The sequence below is a fragment of the Mauremys reevesii genome, linkage group 13 (assembly GCF_016161935.1).
Source record: "Mauremys reevesii isolate NIE-2019 linkage group 13, ASM1616193v1, whole genome shotgun sequence".
Classification (NCBI taxonomy): Eukaryota; Metazoa; Chordata; order Testudines; family Geoemydidae; genus Mauremys; species Mauremys reevesii.
In genome coordinates, this window is record NC_052635.1 from 968,038 (window position 1) to 984,032 (window position 15,995).

Here is a 15,995-nt window from a genome sequence, read left to right on the forward strand (position 1 = left end):
TCCGGTACAACAACAGCAGCATAACCTTGAGCTAATCTAGCAATACAAGCACCAGCATCCCCATTTGTCTGCTTGCGCTTAAACAGAACAAAAAATTATACAGAGAGCAAAGAAAATTACAGTCTAAGCCAGATTTTTCCTACTTCTATTACATTGTCCGTTGGGGGGGGGGGACTGTAAAATCTCAGGACCACCTCAGAGCTTCATCACACACATGGCTTCCACCCTGAGGAATTACGAACGAGAAGTTCAGTTCCGCTCACACACCCAACGCCCAAATGAACAGAGCAGAAAAAACAACAGTAACCGGTTAAACAAAACAGAGTCAAAGCTAAATAGTGCACCAAAACCAAATAGTATTTCCTTAATCTATTAGGGCTCACCTTTAATCATGCAATTCATAACATACAACACCAACAACATCAAACACAACAAACATAAATCAACAAAAATAAAACAAAACAAATAACAAATTCTGCAGGGTTCCCCCCTTCTCTATTGCTCACCAAATTGTGACAAATTTCTATTACCAATTCATCCCTCATATGTCAGGTGATCAAACTGACACTGAGGGAGGGGGGGGGTCTTAAAGAAAACACAACATAAACCACATAAAAACCTTAACAACATAACAATAATTTTGGCCAGCAAAAACAAACACCACAAAACAAAACATAAAACACAAAACATAAATTTAAACTCTATAAATAAATGCATGGTACATTGAATTCTGTTCAGCTGGCATCAGTCTTCTCTAATTATCTGAAAGGCAAAACGGAGGTCTGCCCCTTCTGGGCAGTCAATCAGTACTTAAAATACCGTATACAAATACCCTTATTAATTTCAGGCAAAACAGTGGAATTACATTATCAGTTCAATCATTTGCATTAATACAGTTGCTTCCTGGCTTGCTTCTGGATTCAAAGCTATTCACAGCTTAAAGTTTCTTACTTTTAACTTCTGCTTTTAAACACTGAAATAAAACATCACCACGTATAGTGCCCTTAGGACCTAATACCATCTCAATTACATAGCACTATATACATTCTTCAGCTAATTCAACAAAATTGTTTATAGCCAAATAATTACAATCTAATAATTTCCGTGCCTGAATTTATTTAGAACGTTTCTCCTTAGCATCTTCACAAAGTTCAACTGCTGTTCCCTCCAGCAAACATTATCATGAACAGTGACAACTTCCCCCGGGCTCAGTGCGTACATACACTGAGGCTGTAGGGATCCTGATAGCCATTGACTCCCTATTTCTATCCAAAATGTCAGGTGCTATTCTAGGGGCACTTGCCCATAACTCAGTACCACATTCCCCAGCAGGAGTCCCACAAATTTCATCCTGCCAGGGGACAATTCTTTGGTTCTTCACCAGGGTCAGTCCTTAACGTCCTTCCTGGTCAGGAAGTCCTGGATTTAGGCTCCAGTCATTTCGATGGCGTGGGTATTTAGGTGTTTCTTCTTCTTTCCCAACACAGTCGTGGTTCAGCTTCAGGCTCTTCGGGGGTAAGGTCACCAGCACATCACCCTGTAATGGTTTTGCTTCTTTCAAAAGAATCCAATGACACAATGGGGGCTGCCAGTGGACAAGGGAGAGGTTAACCAGCCCTCCACCTTGCCCCCCCCTTTTTTTTGTAGCGTTTCTTTACCCATGAGAAAAGAAATCTAACACATTCCGGTAGTGTCTGGCCGAGTTTTACAGACATCCCAGCGGCTTGGGCACAGTCAAGCCCCCCTCCCTTTTTTGGTTGTCCGCCAAGTCTCAGCTGCAAGCGATGTCCTTGACTGGGGCTAGTCTCTTATCTTTAGTTTTCTTCAGTTAACTCATTGTGTTCTTTTTCCTCCCCTCGGCTGCCTTAACCTGCGCATCCTGTGTCAGGACACCCAGCTGATGCAGCTCATACCGGAGAAGCATAACGGTGTTCCCGGCACTGTCCCAGACTCGGACCAGTCAGCGTAGAATGCCTTCTCCAGGCCCCTGCCGAAACAACTCACTCGCTTGTAGGTCCGAACGACCCCCGGGGCACCGGCACGGGCCTCTGCCTGCGCCGTACACTCCAACGCCTTCCCGTCCAGGGCCCACTGCCAGCGGAGCACCTCCTCGTCCTGGGCCCAAAGGGTGGTTAGGAGGAGCCACCCTAGCTCCCCCATCGCCCGCCGCTCCGTCCCAGACTGCCGGTTCGCCCGCAACCGCTGTAAGCTCTCAAGCAGCTGCTCAGACGTAACCCCAGCTGCCTGCTGGAATCCCGGCCAGTTGGCTGGAGCTGCCCAGCCTGCCAAGGTCCGCGCTACCGACCCCCAGCGTTCCGTCTGGGGCCACCCCGGTATGCGCTGTAGGGACAGCAACGGCTTCCCTACCTCCCCTACCTTCTGCCAAAGCGGCATCGTCTTCCAGAGAACCCTGCTCGCTGCGCCACTTGTTATTGCCCCAAAGGGTCCGAGGTACTCTGCAAGAACGAGACCGACTCCACACTGAGAGTAATTGGCTTTAATGAAGGTAAAGTGACACATCTGCAACGGGGACCCCAAGCGTTGCTGTCACTGAGACGGGGACCCAGCGCCCGGTAGCTCCGCCTGGGGTGAAGTCCGAAAAACAAACACAAAGCATGCTCATTTTATACAAAACAGCAGCATATCAGCTCATACATAATGCAATAGAAACTCTCCACCCTCCGGGCCTGCCCCCCTGGCCAACAGCCAGGGGCTTGCCACGCAGTAGTCCCAGCCGGTTGCGGCAGGTTAAAGCTAGTATGCTGTGTCCTACAATAACCGGAGGCTGAGAAAGCGGAACTGTCTAAGCTAAGCCGTAACAGAATCTTCCGTGGTTCCCTAGCCTCCTACATTCCTCCCCTCGCTTTCTCAAGCGCTCCGGTACAACAACAGCAGCATAACCTTGAGCTAATCTAGCAATACAAGCACCAGCATCCCCCTTGCAGATGTGTCACTTTACCTTCATTAAAGCCAATTACTCTCAGTGTGGAGTCGGTCTCGTTCTTGCAGAGTACCTCGGACCCTTTGGGGCAATAACACCATTGTGTTAAAAATGGTCTAGAGTGTGAAGAGATTCATAGGTATTTGTGTTCCATTTTTATCAATACTTAATCAAGAATCCCTTCAAGAATCCCCCTGGAGTGCTGCGCTCCTGTTTGATTGAAAACTCACTTTGCTTTTAGATCCGCTAATCCCAAAAGAATAGTACAATTCTACTCAGGGCCACTGCTCAACTGAACACACAGAACTTAAAAAGAAAGTGTGTGTGAAAACAGGAATAAATTTATCATCAAAGAACAGCGATTCAAGCGAGAGAGAGAGAATTTTGGAAACAGTTACATATTAAACAAAATCATAACATGCTAGCCTTTCTAGAGACTAAACGTGACCAACAAGACGTTATCCTATCTCCAGAAGATTGCTTACCACATATTCTTTCACCAGTATTTTCAACCCTTTGGCTGAGAATCAGGGGCGTAGCCACAGATGGGCCTGAGTGGGTTGAGGCCCACTTACTTAGCAGCCAGGCCCATCCAAATCTGAGCAAAGATGTTGTGCTGCCACAACAGCCTGGGGCTTCACTCAGGCACCTGAAATCCAGGATGGAGCTATGCACCTGTCCTTCAGAAGGCTACTCTCCAGCAGCTCTGCCTTGTCATTTTCTGAGCTGCGGGACAGAGGGTTCCTGCTGCCCTGACCTCTCAGGGCAGACCGGCCGCAGGAGCACATGCCAGCATGCAGCGGTCACACACAATGAAGCAACGAAGGACAGCACCGCAAAGACGCATTAGTGCCCTAGCTGTTCTGTCATCCCACCCCGCCTCCACCTGGCCATACCATCAGGTCACTAACGTGAGGGGAGGATTGAAATTGGAAAGGAGGTGACGGGAACCACCACCCCATGCACGGGGCTTGGGCCTTCCCCCACGCAAAATACAGCATGGGCTGTTTGTGCGCCAGGAAATCACCCCCATGCGCAGTGAGGGGCAGATGCTGTGTCTCCCCCTCTGCTGGAGGGGGAATGGTCGGGCCTCCACCCGCAGCTGCTCTGAGGGGAAGTGTGTGCACAAGGCTTGTGTTGTGCAAACCTTGCCCCGTGTAAACACACTCAGAGTCAACCTATGATCCAGCTCTTGTAAAATGCAGCCAATTAACACCACAGTGACCATGGGTGTAAAGCTGTGGCCTCCTTTTAAGGGTCTACTATTGCCGTCACACTAGGGCTGAATTTGTACTGAAATCGCAAGAGAACACCTAGGAGTCTCCTCTTCTCTGTTCCTTTCATCTTCATCCCTCTCCACCCCGTATTATCTCCTCCTCACTCTGCTCTTATGTGTGACATCTTTTTTTCACCCCCGCCCTAGGGACTGATGAAGATCCACAAGGAAAAACCCGCCCATTCATCAGCCACATAAAATGCAGGGAGTCTCTGAGGCTGGAGCGTAACAAAGACTACTTGATCTGGGGACTCCGCACCGACTTGTGGCCCAGGAAAGCTGAGTAAGTAGTCTCCTGTGGTTACCCTTCCTTAGTCACTTTCAAGCACACACGCCCTTAACTAATTACCATATCTATTTTAGGTACCTATCAGGCCCCCATTACTGTATTTTTTGAGAGTCTCACAATATCAAATGGTTTTTATTCTCACTACGGGAGGCAGGGCAGCGTTATTACCCTCATTTAATGGATTGGTAAACTGAGGCACAGACAGCCTACGGTCCAGGTCCTCAATGGTATTGAGGCTCCTAACTCCCACTGACCGGCCTTAGGTGACATCTTCAAAGTACCAAAAGGAAGTTTCTGGAGTTGCGGGGAATTGAATCCAGATTCGCCTCGTAGTCTAACCCTGGACCACCATTCCTCACAGGGGCTACCCAACTATTTCACCAGCACAAATCACTTTGTCAGTGCAATTTCATGGTCCCTGCATCCAGCCACAGTTGTTCCTAAATCACTTCGGTTTCAACTGGGTGGAACTATAATTAATTAGAGTAAAAACAACACCTAAAAATGAGCTTTACCAAAAAGATGCAGCTCACAGAGGCTAAAAGTTCCATCCTCATGCTGTATCTGGAGCATTGCATGCTGGGATCTGTAGTCTCTCTGGACCTATGAGACGGGAGGCAACCCACTGTTTCTCTGCAAGTCAGATGTGGCTCTTAGGCATGGGTGGAGTGTGAGCCACCTATTTGGGGAGGCTAGACCCCAGCCCTGCCTGTCTCCCTTTCCCACCAGAGCCCCGAGCCCACCACCGTGGCTGCCAACCCCCCGGCCCCAGTTCTGGGCCGCTCCAGCTGGCCAACCTGAGCCCCCCCAGCCCTGAAGCATTGGGTGCTGCAGCCCCAGTGCCCTCAGCCCCAGAGCACCAGGTGCCGCAGCCCAAGTGCCCCCAGCCCTGGAGCGCTGTGTGCTCAGTCCCCAGCGCCTCAAGCGCCACCAGCTCCGGAGCGCCAGGGAGCACCAGAGCTGGGGGGCCCCAGCACCAGGGGCACCCAACTGCCTCAAGTCCCGAGCCGCAGGCCAGCCCATGCTAGCCCTAGCCCTAGCCCTATGTGGGCTGTGGCCAGGGGGAAGCAGGATAGGGCTCGGGGAGGAGCATGAGTGGGGCCACGCCTGGCTGTTTGAGGACACTCAGCCTCCCCAGGCCTGCCATACCCGCTGCCCATGCCCTTAGGCAAACCCGGCTGCCCTTGAGGAACTGAGCAAACAAATTGAACACATTTTGTGCTTCATTGCTCACCCTTCTGCCTGTCCATCCCAGGCTATCCTACATCATTGGCAAGGACACCTGGATCGAGAAGTGGCCCAACGAGGACGAATGCCGGAAGCCGGATTTCCAGAACCTCTGCCAGGAATTCCTTGAGTTCTCTGAAGCCATGACCATGTTTGGCTGCCCAGTCTAAACTTGGACCCAGTTTCCCAGCATCCCCAATTGGACAGTTTGAGCTGAGATGGAGCATAACCCTCAAGGTGGAGACATCTCCACTCAGAGTCCCAGTGCTGCTGACACTCGCCACTAGCCCTGTCCTCTTCGGGGGTTTCACTCTCTTTTCTTCTTATTTTTTTCCATATATATATAAATAAATAAAAGGCTGATTTCTTACCCTGGCCTGCTGTGTGACTTTTTACCAATCTTTATATAGTCTGCAATAGAGCTGTATAAGTAACCAGCTACTAGGATCATGGATGCATGAGAAACACCTTAAATTAGATTAGGATGGACAAGCATGAATGGGTGGCTAGATACGCATGGATGGATATTTGGGAGAGAGTCTTCTGTACCACTGTGTGCCTAGGGTGACCACACAACCGGTTTTGGCCGGGACAGTCCCTTTTTTCAGCCCTGTCCTGGCCATCCCAACTTTTTGTCAAAAAAGTGGGGTTTTGAAGAATGTGCAGGGAGAGGAGAGCGGCGATGTCACTCTTCAGTCTAGAAGATACCATCAGAGATGCTTAGTTTTGCAGATCTCAAACTGTGGATTTGTGTCTCCAGAGATAATATGCTTGTTAACAGCAAAGATGTTTTTAAATAAATACATAAATATATAAAAGTGAGAAATAACAGGCCTCAACCCTATTGTCCCTCTGCAAATTTGTGTACACAGAGTCAATCCCTAACGTCTCTCTAAAAATGCAAAGTTTCAAAAAGTTCAGTGAATAGAACAGGGGTTGGCAACCTTTCAGAAGTGCTGTGCCGAGTCTTCATTTATTCACTCTGATTTAAGGTTCCACATGCCAGTAATACATTTTAACGTTTTTAGAAAGTCTCTTTCTAGAAGTCTATAATATATAACTAAACTATTGTTTTATGTAAGGTAAATAAGGTTTTTTAAATGTTTAAGAATTTTCATTTAAAATTAAATTAAAATGCAGAGCCCCCCAGACTGGTGGCCAGGACCCGGGCAGTGTGAGTGCCGCTGAAAATCATCTTGCATGCTGCCTTCGGCACCCATGCCATAGGTTGCCTACCCCTGGAATAGAAGATTCTTGGCGGCAGAATAGATCTGGACAAGGAGAAGTCTGGGACAGGCAGTAGAAACAAAAGTGAAACTGTTTGAGCAGCATATTCCGGAAGTCTTGAGGACTTTGAGTGTAGCCTTCACTGATTTGAGATCTACCATACCATTCTCGTACTAGAAGGGAATATGTATAATGGCAGCAGGCTGTAACAGAGACCCAGTTTGGGAATAAGAACCATTCAAGAAATATGTTTGTGGATGTTTTAAAGAAAGTCATACCAGTGAACTGGTGGGAGTCACTTAAGCACTTGGATTCAGAGACTGTTGAGGGGATACTCTCACTTTTAACAGAAATAGGTATATTTTCTTCCTTTGGATTAATTCATTCAAAATTGAGAAATTGTTTGGGACCTGAGAAAGAAGGAAAGCTTGTTTTTCTTTTCCAGATTATGAAGAAACAGGAAAATGAAGGTGAAGACAACTGAGTTAGCTGCAGAAGCCAATATTTTAATTTTTTCATGTTGACCTGGCTGACATAGTCGATTTAATTGTTTTTATAATATTTCATTTAACTATTTTAGTTAAACAATTTTAACAAAAACAAACCTGATTTTAAAAAATGTGAATGTTTAACTAAATTCAAAAATTCATATGCTGTTTTGTTAAAATATTATATGTTTGTTGTTGAAGAAAAAAATCCAGAATACGTAATGTTGTTGTTGTTGTTTTAGTTAAATAAAACAATTTAAATGTCTGTCTGGTGATGTTCTCCTAATACAGCACAGCAAGAAAATCCTCCAACTATTAATGATTAACCTGTCGAATTGGAGATAGATCACTTCCCAATGACTTCATTAACATCTGCTTCAATTACCTTTGGTAAATGAAATAACCAAACAGTCATTCATTTTCTGATATAGCTGTAAAACTAATCTGAAAAGTTTTCAAAATAAATCACTTTAAAAATGTATAGTGTGTACCTTCTAAAAATGAAACCTACATCTATCTCTGAGTTGTGAAGAATATGTATTAAGGTTATAACAACCAACAAGAATACAGTGTTATGTAGAAAACCATGATTAAATTGAGTCTGGCTCCTGGCATGACACTATCCTGCCCAGACTCTGGTAAGTTCAGCCCTTAAAGGCCTGTTTCCCCATACATAGGGTGACCAGACATCCCATTTTTAAAGGGACAGGCCTGTATTTAAGCCCTCCTGCGGGTGTCCTGACTTTTTCTTTAAACTGGGCAAATTGTCACATATTTTGTGGTAATATGGTAAAGTGAAAATATGTGTTTTACAGGTCGAGGGCTGCAAACCAATCCCCCTGTTCCAGTGCTGGAATGATTGTAGCTAACATAACCCTCCTGAATCGTTGAGTTCTGACAAATATGTTCAGTTTCCTGAGATCAAGGATGGGTCTCCATCCTCCAGGTTTCTTCTGCATTAGAAAATAATGGGAATAGAAACCCTTCCCTCTCTGACATACTGGCTCTACCGCTCCCAGTTGTAGGACATGTTCCACTTCCTGTCTCAGGAAGGGCTCCTGAGAGGGGTCCCTGAAGAGGGATGGGGGGTAGATGGGATGGAGAGAAACTGGATAGTGTAGCCAGTCCTGATGATTTCCAGAACCCATCTGTCAGAACTGATAGTTTGCCAGATTGGATAGAACAGCATCAGGCGGTTGGTGAAGAGATGGTTGGTGGGATCTATTGTTGGCAGAAATAGTTGGGGGAGATTTGACAAGCCCTCGACCAAACCTTCAAATCTGCTGTTTGGATGTTGATTGTTGAGACATGGTGGAATGGGAGTTTGGGCCGCGTCTGGTCAGCGTCTGTCTATGTTGCTGCTTAGCATATTGTCTCAGTTGCTTTGTGTATGGGATTTGTCTGGGTCACTCTGATGTATAATACTTGCCTTATTTGCATTTTGCTGTAGGTGTATAAATGCCAAGAGATCTGAGAGTGGGTCTCAAGTCTTTCAACAAGTGGAGTGACGCATTAGTCTTGTCGGCGAACAGTTTTAGACTCTCAAATGGAAGGTCCTCTACCGTGGCTTGGACTTCCTTGGGGAATCCTGAGAGGTGAAGCCAGGAGGCCTGGCGCATTACTATGGCGGTAGTGATGGTCCTTGCCGCTGTGTCAGCAGAGTCCAAAGATGTCTGGAGGGCTGTCCTAGCCAAGAGGTGACCCTCAGAGATGAGCGATGTAAACTGTTCTCTTTTGTCCTCTGGTATTCAGTCAAAAATGTCAGAAAATTTGGAATAGTTTATGTAGTCGTACTTCGCCATGGGGGCTTCATAACTGGCGATGCAGCAGTGAAGTGTTGCTGATGAGCAGGCCTTATGCCAAGTAAGTCTAGTCTTTTCCATTCCTTATCAGAAGAGCTGGTTCTGGATACGTGTTGTTTGCCCTTTTTGTTAACTGCATCAACTACCAGTGAATTTGGCTGAGGGTGTGTGAATAGAAATTCCATCCCTTTTGGAGGGATGTAGCATTTTTTGTCCGCCGCTTTAGATGTGGGCGGAATGGTAGCTCGGGTCAGCCATATGTTCTTGGCAGGTTCCGTGAGTTCTGAGTTAATCGGAAGGACAATCTCGGAGCAGGTGGACATGTGGGGTTTGTCCAAGAGAGAGACTTCCTCCCAGGTGATCTGGAGCATGTCAGCAATTTGTTTGAAGAGATCCTGGAAGTTCCTGAGATCTTCCCCAGCAGTGGGTAGAGGGGGCATAACATTCTTCTCTGGCAAGGAGTTACAGGTAGCAGGAGCTGCCTCCTGATCTAAGATTTCTTCTGCCTCCTCAGAATTCTGTTTGGCAGGGGCGTCTGGTGGCACTGTGCATTTTGGTGGAGATGTGCACCTGTGTACCTGTGCACCTGTGTACCTCCATGGTGCCAGTTCTGGTGTTAGAGCAGAACTGTGTATAAGCTGCCTGTGGGTGCCAGAATGACCGCTGAGGTGGGAAGGGAATAGGTGGGGAGGTGACCAGACCACCCTTGAAATTCAGACCCTAGAGGAGGTGTGGGACGCTCCTGATGTGCAGACCAAACACTGCCTTGCATCAGTGAAGAGTGCTGGGAGAAAAAAGCCTCCCCTTCCTCATCTTCATCCTCCTCATGAGAGGAAGGAGGAGCGGCTGTAGCTGGTGGAGTGAATGGAAGTGAAAGTGCTGAAACAGTGTCCCTACCGAGGAGAGGTGAGCAAGGAACTGTGGATGCTGGGGTGCCAGGGAGGAGGTTTTCTGCCCGCTCTCCTTAGCACCTGCCTGCTTAGGGTCTGCGGCTTTGACGTTACCGCCAGTAAGTTGGGGAACGTTTCCACTTGGACGTGGTCTTGGCAGGGGCAGTGTTAGCTCTCCTCTTCCCACGTCCTCTAGGGGACAGGTTCCTTCCCTTCAGGGGCGGGGGTGGGGGAGGGAGGTCTGTAGGAAGCTGCCTGTGGCCACAGGGCAGCAGCAGAAGTTTGCAAGCCCAGGTGTGAAGTGCCACTGAGGGACCTCTCCATGAGGATGAGCTTCAGTTGAGGGGCTTGGGCTTTCCTAGTCCAGGCCTCAGGAGATTTTGGCACATGAGTTTTGCCGCAAGCCCCAACCACTGGCCAAATTGTGCGCGTCCCTCAGAAAGTGGAATGGCCTCGCAGCGTTTAATGCCAGATGCCCCCGGCATTCTGAGGAAAACAAATGAACCAGCAAATACTGAACTGTGCCTGTATTTGCATCTTAAAGGTAGGCACATCTGGGCTGCCTGTCCACACCCCCACCCACTACTTACCACGGCGCGGGGCAGCCACTTACAGGTAGGAGGTGGTGACGGCTGTTTTCCCCTCTCCCTGCCCCCGGTTGGGAGGGGACAAGCTTGCAAGCTCTGAGTCCGGGAAAGAAACTGAGCAGTGCGTCCCACTGGGTAGACAGAAAAATTAACCTAAATAATCTATTGTCTATTGCCCCAGCCTGTTCCAAACACATTACACAAGGCCAATTTCACTCTCTTCCTGGAAGTTGGCTTTATTAGCAAACCAATAACCAGATACCAGGCTTCCCAGGGCAGTTTCCGTTTCCCAGGGTTGGCTGTTTCTCAGGTTCCCCGGTAGGATCGCTGTGTCCCAGGTCGCGCCAATAATGGGCTCTGTGGATGCTGAGTCCCTGTGAAACTCAGGCCTTCATAGCTCACACTGGGCACCCCCAAAATCAGAGGCATTCAGAATTAAAGGCTGCTTTTGCTATTTTGGTTCTGAGCATCTTGGGTAATGTCACATAGCAAGCCCATGACAGGCGCAGAACCAGGTGTCCTGCCCCCTCCCCTTCTTCTCTAACCATACTCCCCTAGCGAGGAGTAGAATCCAGAGCCCCAACCACTCAATCTACTCTCCAGCAGCTCTGCCTTGCCATTTTCTGAGCTGCGGGACAGAGGGTTCCTGCTGCCCTGACCTCTCGGGGCAGACCGGCCGCAGGAGCACATGCCAGCATGCAGCGGTCACACACAATGAAGCAACGAAGGACAGCACCGCAAAGACACATTAGTGCCCTAGCTGTTCTGCCATCCCACCCCGCCTCCACCTGGCCATACCATCAGGTCACTAACGTGAGGGGAGGATTGAAATTGGAAAGGAGGTGATGGGAACCACCACCCCATGCATGGGGCTTGGGCCTTCCCCCACGCAGAATACAGCATGGGCTGTTTGTGCGCCAGGAAATCACCCCCATGCGCAGTGAGGGGCAGATGCTGTGTCTCCCCCTCTGCTGGAGGGGGAATGGTCGGGCCTCCACCCGCAGCTGCTCTGAGGGGAAGTGTGTGCACAAGGCTTGTGTTGTGCAAACCTTGCCCCGTGTAAACACACTCAGAGTCAACCTATGATCCAGCTCTTGTAAAATGCAGCCAATTAACACCACAGTGACCATGGGTGTAAAGCTGTGGCCTCCTTTTAAGGGTCTACTATTGCCCAAGATCTAAGTCAAGCTGAGCCAGTGTTCAGGTGATGATGTGCTAATTTCCGAGCTCCTTGATGCCTGCACAGTGTTTGTCATGGCTTCGCCACACATAATGTTGTTCTGTTATTGATCTTAATTTGTTCTGTGGCATTTAATAGTTTATGGTGTTACTTGTCACATGCATGAACACTCTTCCTATCACTGGTCCATCTGTAGTGGACCTATATGTGGATGCCTTGCCCTGAGGTTAACAGCTGCAATGAACAAGCGTTATTACAATTACCCGTGCTCCTACACAATGCTGCATTCTTGAAAGGCCGAAGTTTATGGAGCCAGGTGTAGACACTGAGGGGTGCATAACATCAGCACAGAGACAGGCAAATTCTCTGTGCTGACCATGCCCTTAGCTTCTTACGGAGTGGCCTCCTGTTTATGTACTAAAAATGGGGTAGGCCTCGACTGTGTGCCACTGTATACCTTCCATCTTGTACAAGTCCCCAGTTTACACAATGGTATGGAACAGGGGCTTAGTCACATCAGACCCTGAATCAGGGAGAAAGTTCCCTAAATATGTAGCATTCTATTAGTTACATGCTGGTACCTGGTTCAAAGGGGATTTGTTTGCTTGCTTTATTATCCTCTTGTCTGTTTATTGTGCTGTTACTATGTCTTAATTAATGACAGTTAAGGACTATTTTGTTCTATGTCTGTACAGGTCCTAGCGCAATGGGATCCTGGTCTGTGACTGGGACTATGAGGCAGTGCTGCAATACAAATAATCACATGCCAATTTACAGAAATACTTTTGTACCGTAGCCATTCCCACTGGCTTAAGAGATTAGTCACTGAAAATGGAAGTATGTGAACTTGACATCTGCAGTTTAACTCAGTCCCTTCATCTCCTGCAGTGAGTGTGCTTTCTGCTCAATACACGCTCAATGGTCCACATAATAGGGTTATGAAGATGGGTCTATGGGAGGGTTTGACTTCCTCTACCATGGGCTGCTATTGCAGGAAGGAAGTTTGCTAGGAAGAGATGGGGTCCATCTGACCAAGAAGGAGACGAACATCTTCATGTGCCGACTCACCAACCTTATGAGAAGAGCTTAAAACTAAGTTCAGAGGGGGCGGGTGAAAAAAGCCACTGGGTAAAAAAAGGTGACCTTAATAGAGGACTAGATGTTTGGGGAAAAGCAGATGTGGAAAATTGTAGTAGCATTATAGGAGTAACAAAAGGGAAATCCATGGGGGTATCTGCTTAACATCTTAGATGTCTATACACAAATGGAAGGAGTAATAATAAAGAGGACTAAACAGTAAAATCTGGGAGTTTTAGTACATAAGTCATAATTGAGCTTAACTGGCATCACAGATACTTGATAGGCTAAATCTCAGGACTAGAATATTGGTATAGAGGGCTATAGCTTGGTCAGGAAGGACAGGCAGGGGAAAAAAAAGAGAGGACGTCTTGCATTGTACACTTGTTCTGAGGTCCAGAAGGAGGTGAGAAGCAGGCCAGTTGAAAGTCTCTGAGTAAAGATAAAAGAAGGAAAAAACAGGGGGGATGTCCTGGTAGGGGTCTATTACAGACCACCCAATCAGGAAGAGGAGGGAGATGAGGCATTTCTAGAACAAAAACCTGAAATATTCAAAACACAAATCCTGATGATAATAATGGGGGATTTTACCTACCTAGACAGCTGTTAAAAAAGAAATATGGCAAAAAACAAAATTATCCAGTAAATTCCTGGAATGTACTGGGGACAATGCTTTGTTTCAGAAAATGGAGGTAGTAACCTGAAGGACAGCCATTTTAGACTTTATTTTGACCAACAGGGAGGAGCTGGTTGTGAATGTGAAGGTGGAAGGTGATTTGGGTGAAAGTGATTACGAATGATAGATTTCATGATTCTAAGGAAAGGAAGGAGTGAGAATGACAGAAGGAGGACTACAAAAAGCACACTTCAATATACTCAGAGAATTGGTAGGTAGCCACCCATAAGGAAAATATCTAAGGCATAAAGGAGTTCAGGAAAGCTGGCAGTTTCTCATGGAGACAATATTAAAGGCACAACTGCCAATACAAAGGAAAGATAGGAAGAATAGTAAGTTTTTTAATGACCTGAAAATCAAAAAGAAATCCTACAAAATGTGAAACGGAAGAATTACTAAGGAGGAGTACAAAAGAATAGCATATACGTGTAAGGATAAAATCAGAAAGGGTAAGGCACAAAAACAGTTATACATAGCAAGGGACAAATGTAATTGGAATTATTTTTCCATATGGTTTACTGCAAAGAGTGTCATCACTCTGAATGCTTTAAAGGCAACATAACTTCCAAAATCAAGAGTTGGCTCTACATATGACACCACACTGTATCAAACACAATAAAAATTAATGTAGTTGATTTGTCTGGCAGGACATGAAAATTAAGTATACATTTCAATTCATTGTAAAAGAATATAAAATCAATATTTGTAATACAGTTCAATAAGGTTTCATCAGGCTTTTTGATCAACCAAATTAAAAAGCAGAGGGAAACCAACCAACCACACTCAAGGGTCACTGTGCATTCTCCAAGGCAGTTTCTTCTCTTTCTTTGGGCTTGGCTACACTTACAAGTTGCAGCGCTGGGAGTTACAGCGCTGCTCATGCAGCTGTGTAAGGGCCAGCGCTGGAGTGTGGCCACACTGACAGCTACCAGTGCTGCAGTGTGGCCACACTTGCAGCACTTTCCAGCGCTGTATTGAGAGGTGCATTGTGGGCAGCTATCCCACAGAGCACCTCGTCCCATTTTGGCGCTGAGTATTGTGGGAAGGGGAAGGAAGTGTGCGGGTCATTCCGCTTCCTGTTTGCCAGCGCCCCGTGGTGCATCGCTTCACATCCCAGGATTCACTCTTTCCGGCAGCGTTTGGCGCCATTGTGAGTGTCTTTCTGTTACTCTCTGTGAATCGCGATTTCTGTGGCAAATGGAGCCCGATCTGCTGAGGACTCTGCTGATGAGTGTCACCAGCACAACACGTTTGGCAGTCGAGCTATTCCTTCAGCTCCAAAGTGACAGTGAGGAGTCCGACGATGATATCAATATGGATTTGTCTGCCGCGTGTGACACTATAGTGCTTGCGGCATTCACGGAAATGCTCAGCACCGTTGAACGCCGCTTTTGGGCTCGGGAAACAAGCACTGAGTGGTGGGATCACATCGTCATGGAAGTCTGGGATGATGAGCAGTGGCTGCAGAACTTTCGTATGAGAAAAGCCACTTTCATGGGACTGTGTGCTGAGCTCGCCCCCACTCTGCGGCACAAGGACACAAGATTGAGAGCTGCCCTGACGGTGGAAAAGCGGGTGGCTATTGCAATCTGGAAGATGGCAAATCCAGACAGCTACCGGTCGGTCGGGAACCAGTTTGGTGTGGGAAAGTCGACCATGGGAATCGTTTTGATGCAAGTTTGCAAGGCAATTAATCGCATCCTGCTAAGAAAGACCGTGACTCTGGGGAGCGTGCAGGACATTGTGGATGGCTTTGCACAAATGGGTTTCCCTAACTGTGGAGGGGCGATAGATGGGACGCATATTCCTATTCTGGCCCCCCCCCACCTGGCATCAGAGTACGTTAATCGTAAGGGGTATTTCTCTATGGTTCTCCAGGCGCTTGTGGATCACCGGCGTTTCATTGACATTTACACAGGCTGGCCTGGAAAGGTGCATGATGCACGCATCTTTCGGAACAGTGGCCTGTTCAGGAAGATGCAGGCAGGACTTTTTCCCAGACAGGAAGATCACAGTAGGGGATGTCGAAATGCCCACTGTGATCCTTGAGACCCTGCATACCCGTTACTGCCTTGGCTCATGAAACCCTATACAGGGAAGCTTGACAGGAGCAAGGACCGGTTCAACTACAGGCTGAGCCGGTGCAGAATGACTGTGGAGTGTGCTTTTGGGCGTTTAAAGGCTCGCTGGAGATGTTTGTATGGGAAGCTAGACTTGGGGGAAAGCAGCATCCCCGCGGTTATAAGCGCTTGCTGTACCCTCCATAATATTTGTGAAGGGAAGGGTGAAACATTCAGTGAGGCATGGACCACCGAGGTTCAAGTCCTGGAGGCTG

General features: G+C 47.5%; 1 protein-coding gene across 1 annotated transcript; it reads left to right on the forward strand.

The window, feature by feature from the left end:
* The first annotated feature begins 1,444 nt into the window (after positions 1 to 1,444).
* LOC120380707 (A.superbus venom factor 1-like) lies at positions 1,445 to 5,916 on the forward strand. Its single transcript, XM_039498654.1, has 4 exons — positions 1,445 to 1,515; positions 2,086 to 2,204; positions 4,365 to 4,500; positions 5,762 to 5,916. Exons 1-4 carry the CDS (start codon positions 1,445 to 1,447, stop codon positions 5,901 to 5,903), a joined length of 468 nt encoding a protein of 155 aa, XP_039354588.1. The 3' UTR covers positions 5,904 to 5,916.
* The last annotated feature ends 10,079 nt before the right edge of the window (positions 5,917 to 15,995 follow it).

Excerpts from the sequence above, each read along its gene's own strand:
- LOC120380707 (XM_039498654.1), top strand. The coding sequence starts at position 1,445 with ATGGCGTGGGTATTTAGGTGTTTCTTCTTCTTTCCCAACACAGTCGTG. Across the intron at positions 2,205-4,364 it reads CCGGTTCGCCCGCAACCGCT|GGACTGATGAAGATCCACAA; the intron begins GTAAGCTCTCAA and ends CCCCCGCCCTAG. Across the intron at positions 4,501-5,761 it reads TTGTGGCCCAGGAAAGCTGA|GCTATCCTACATCATTGGCA; the intron begins GTAAGTAGTCTC and ends TGTCCATCCCAG.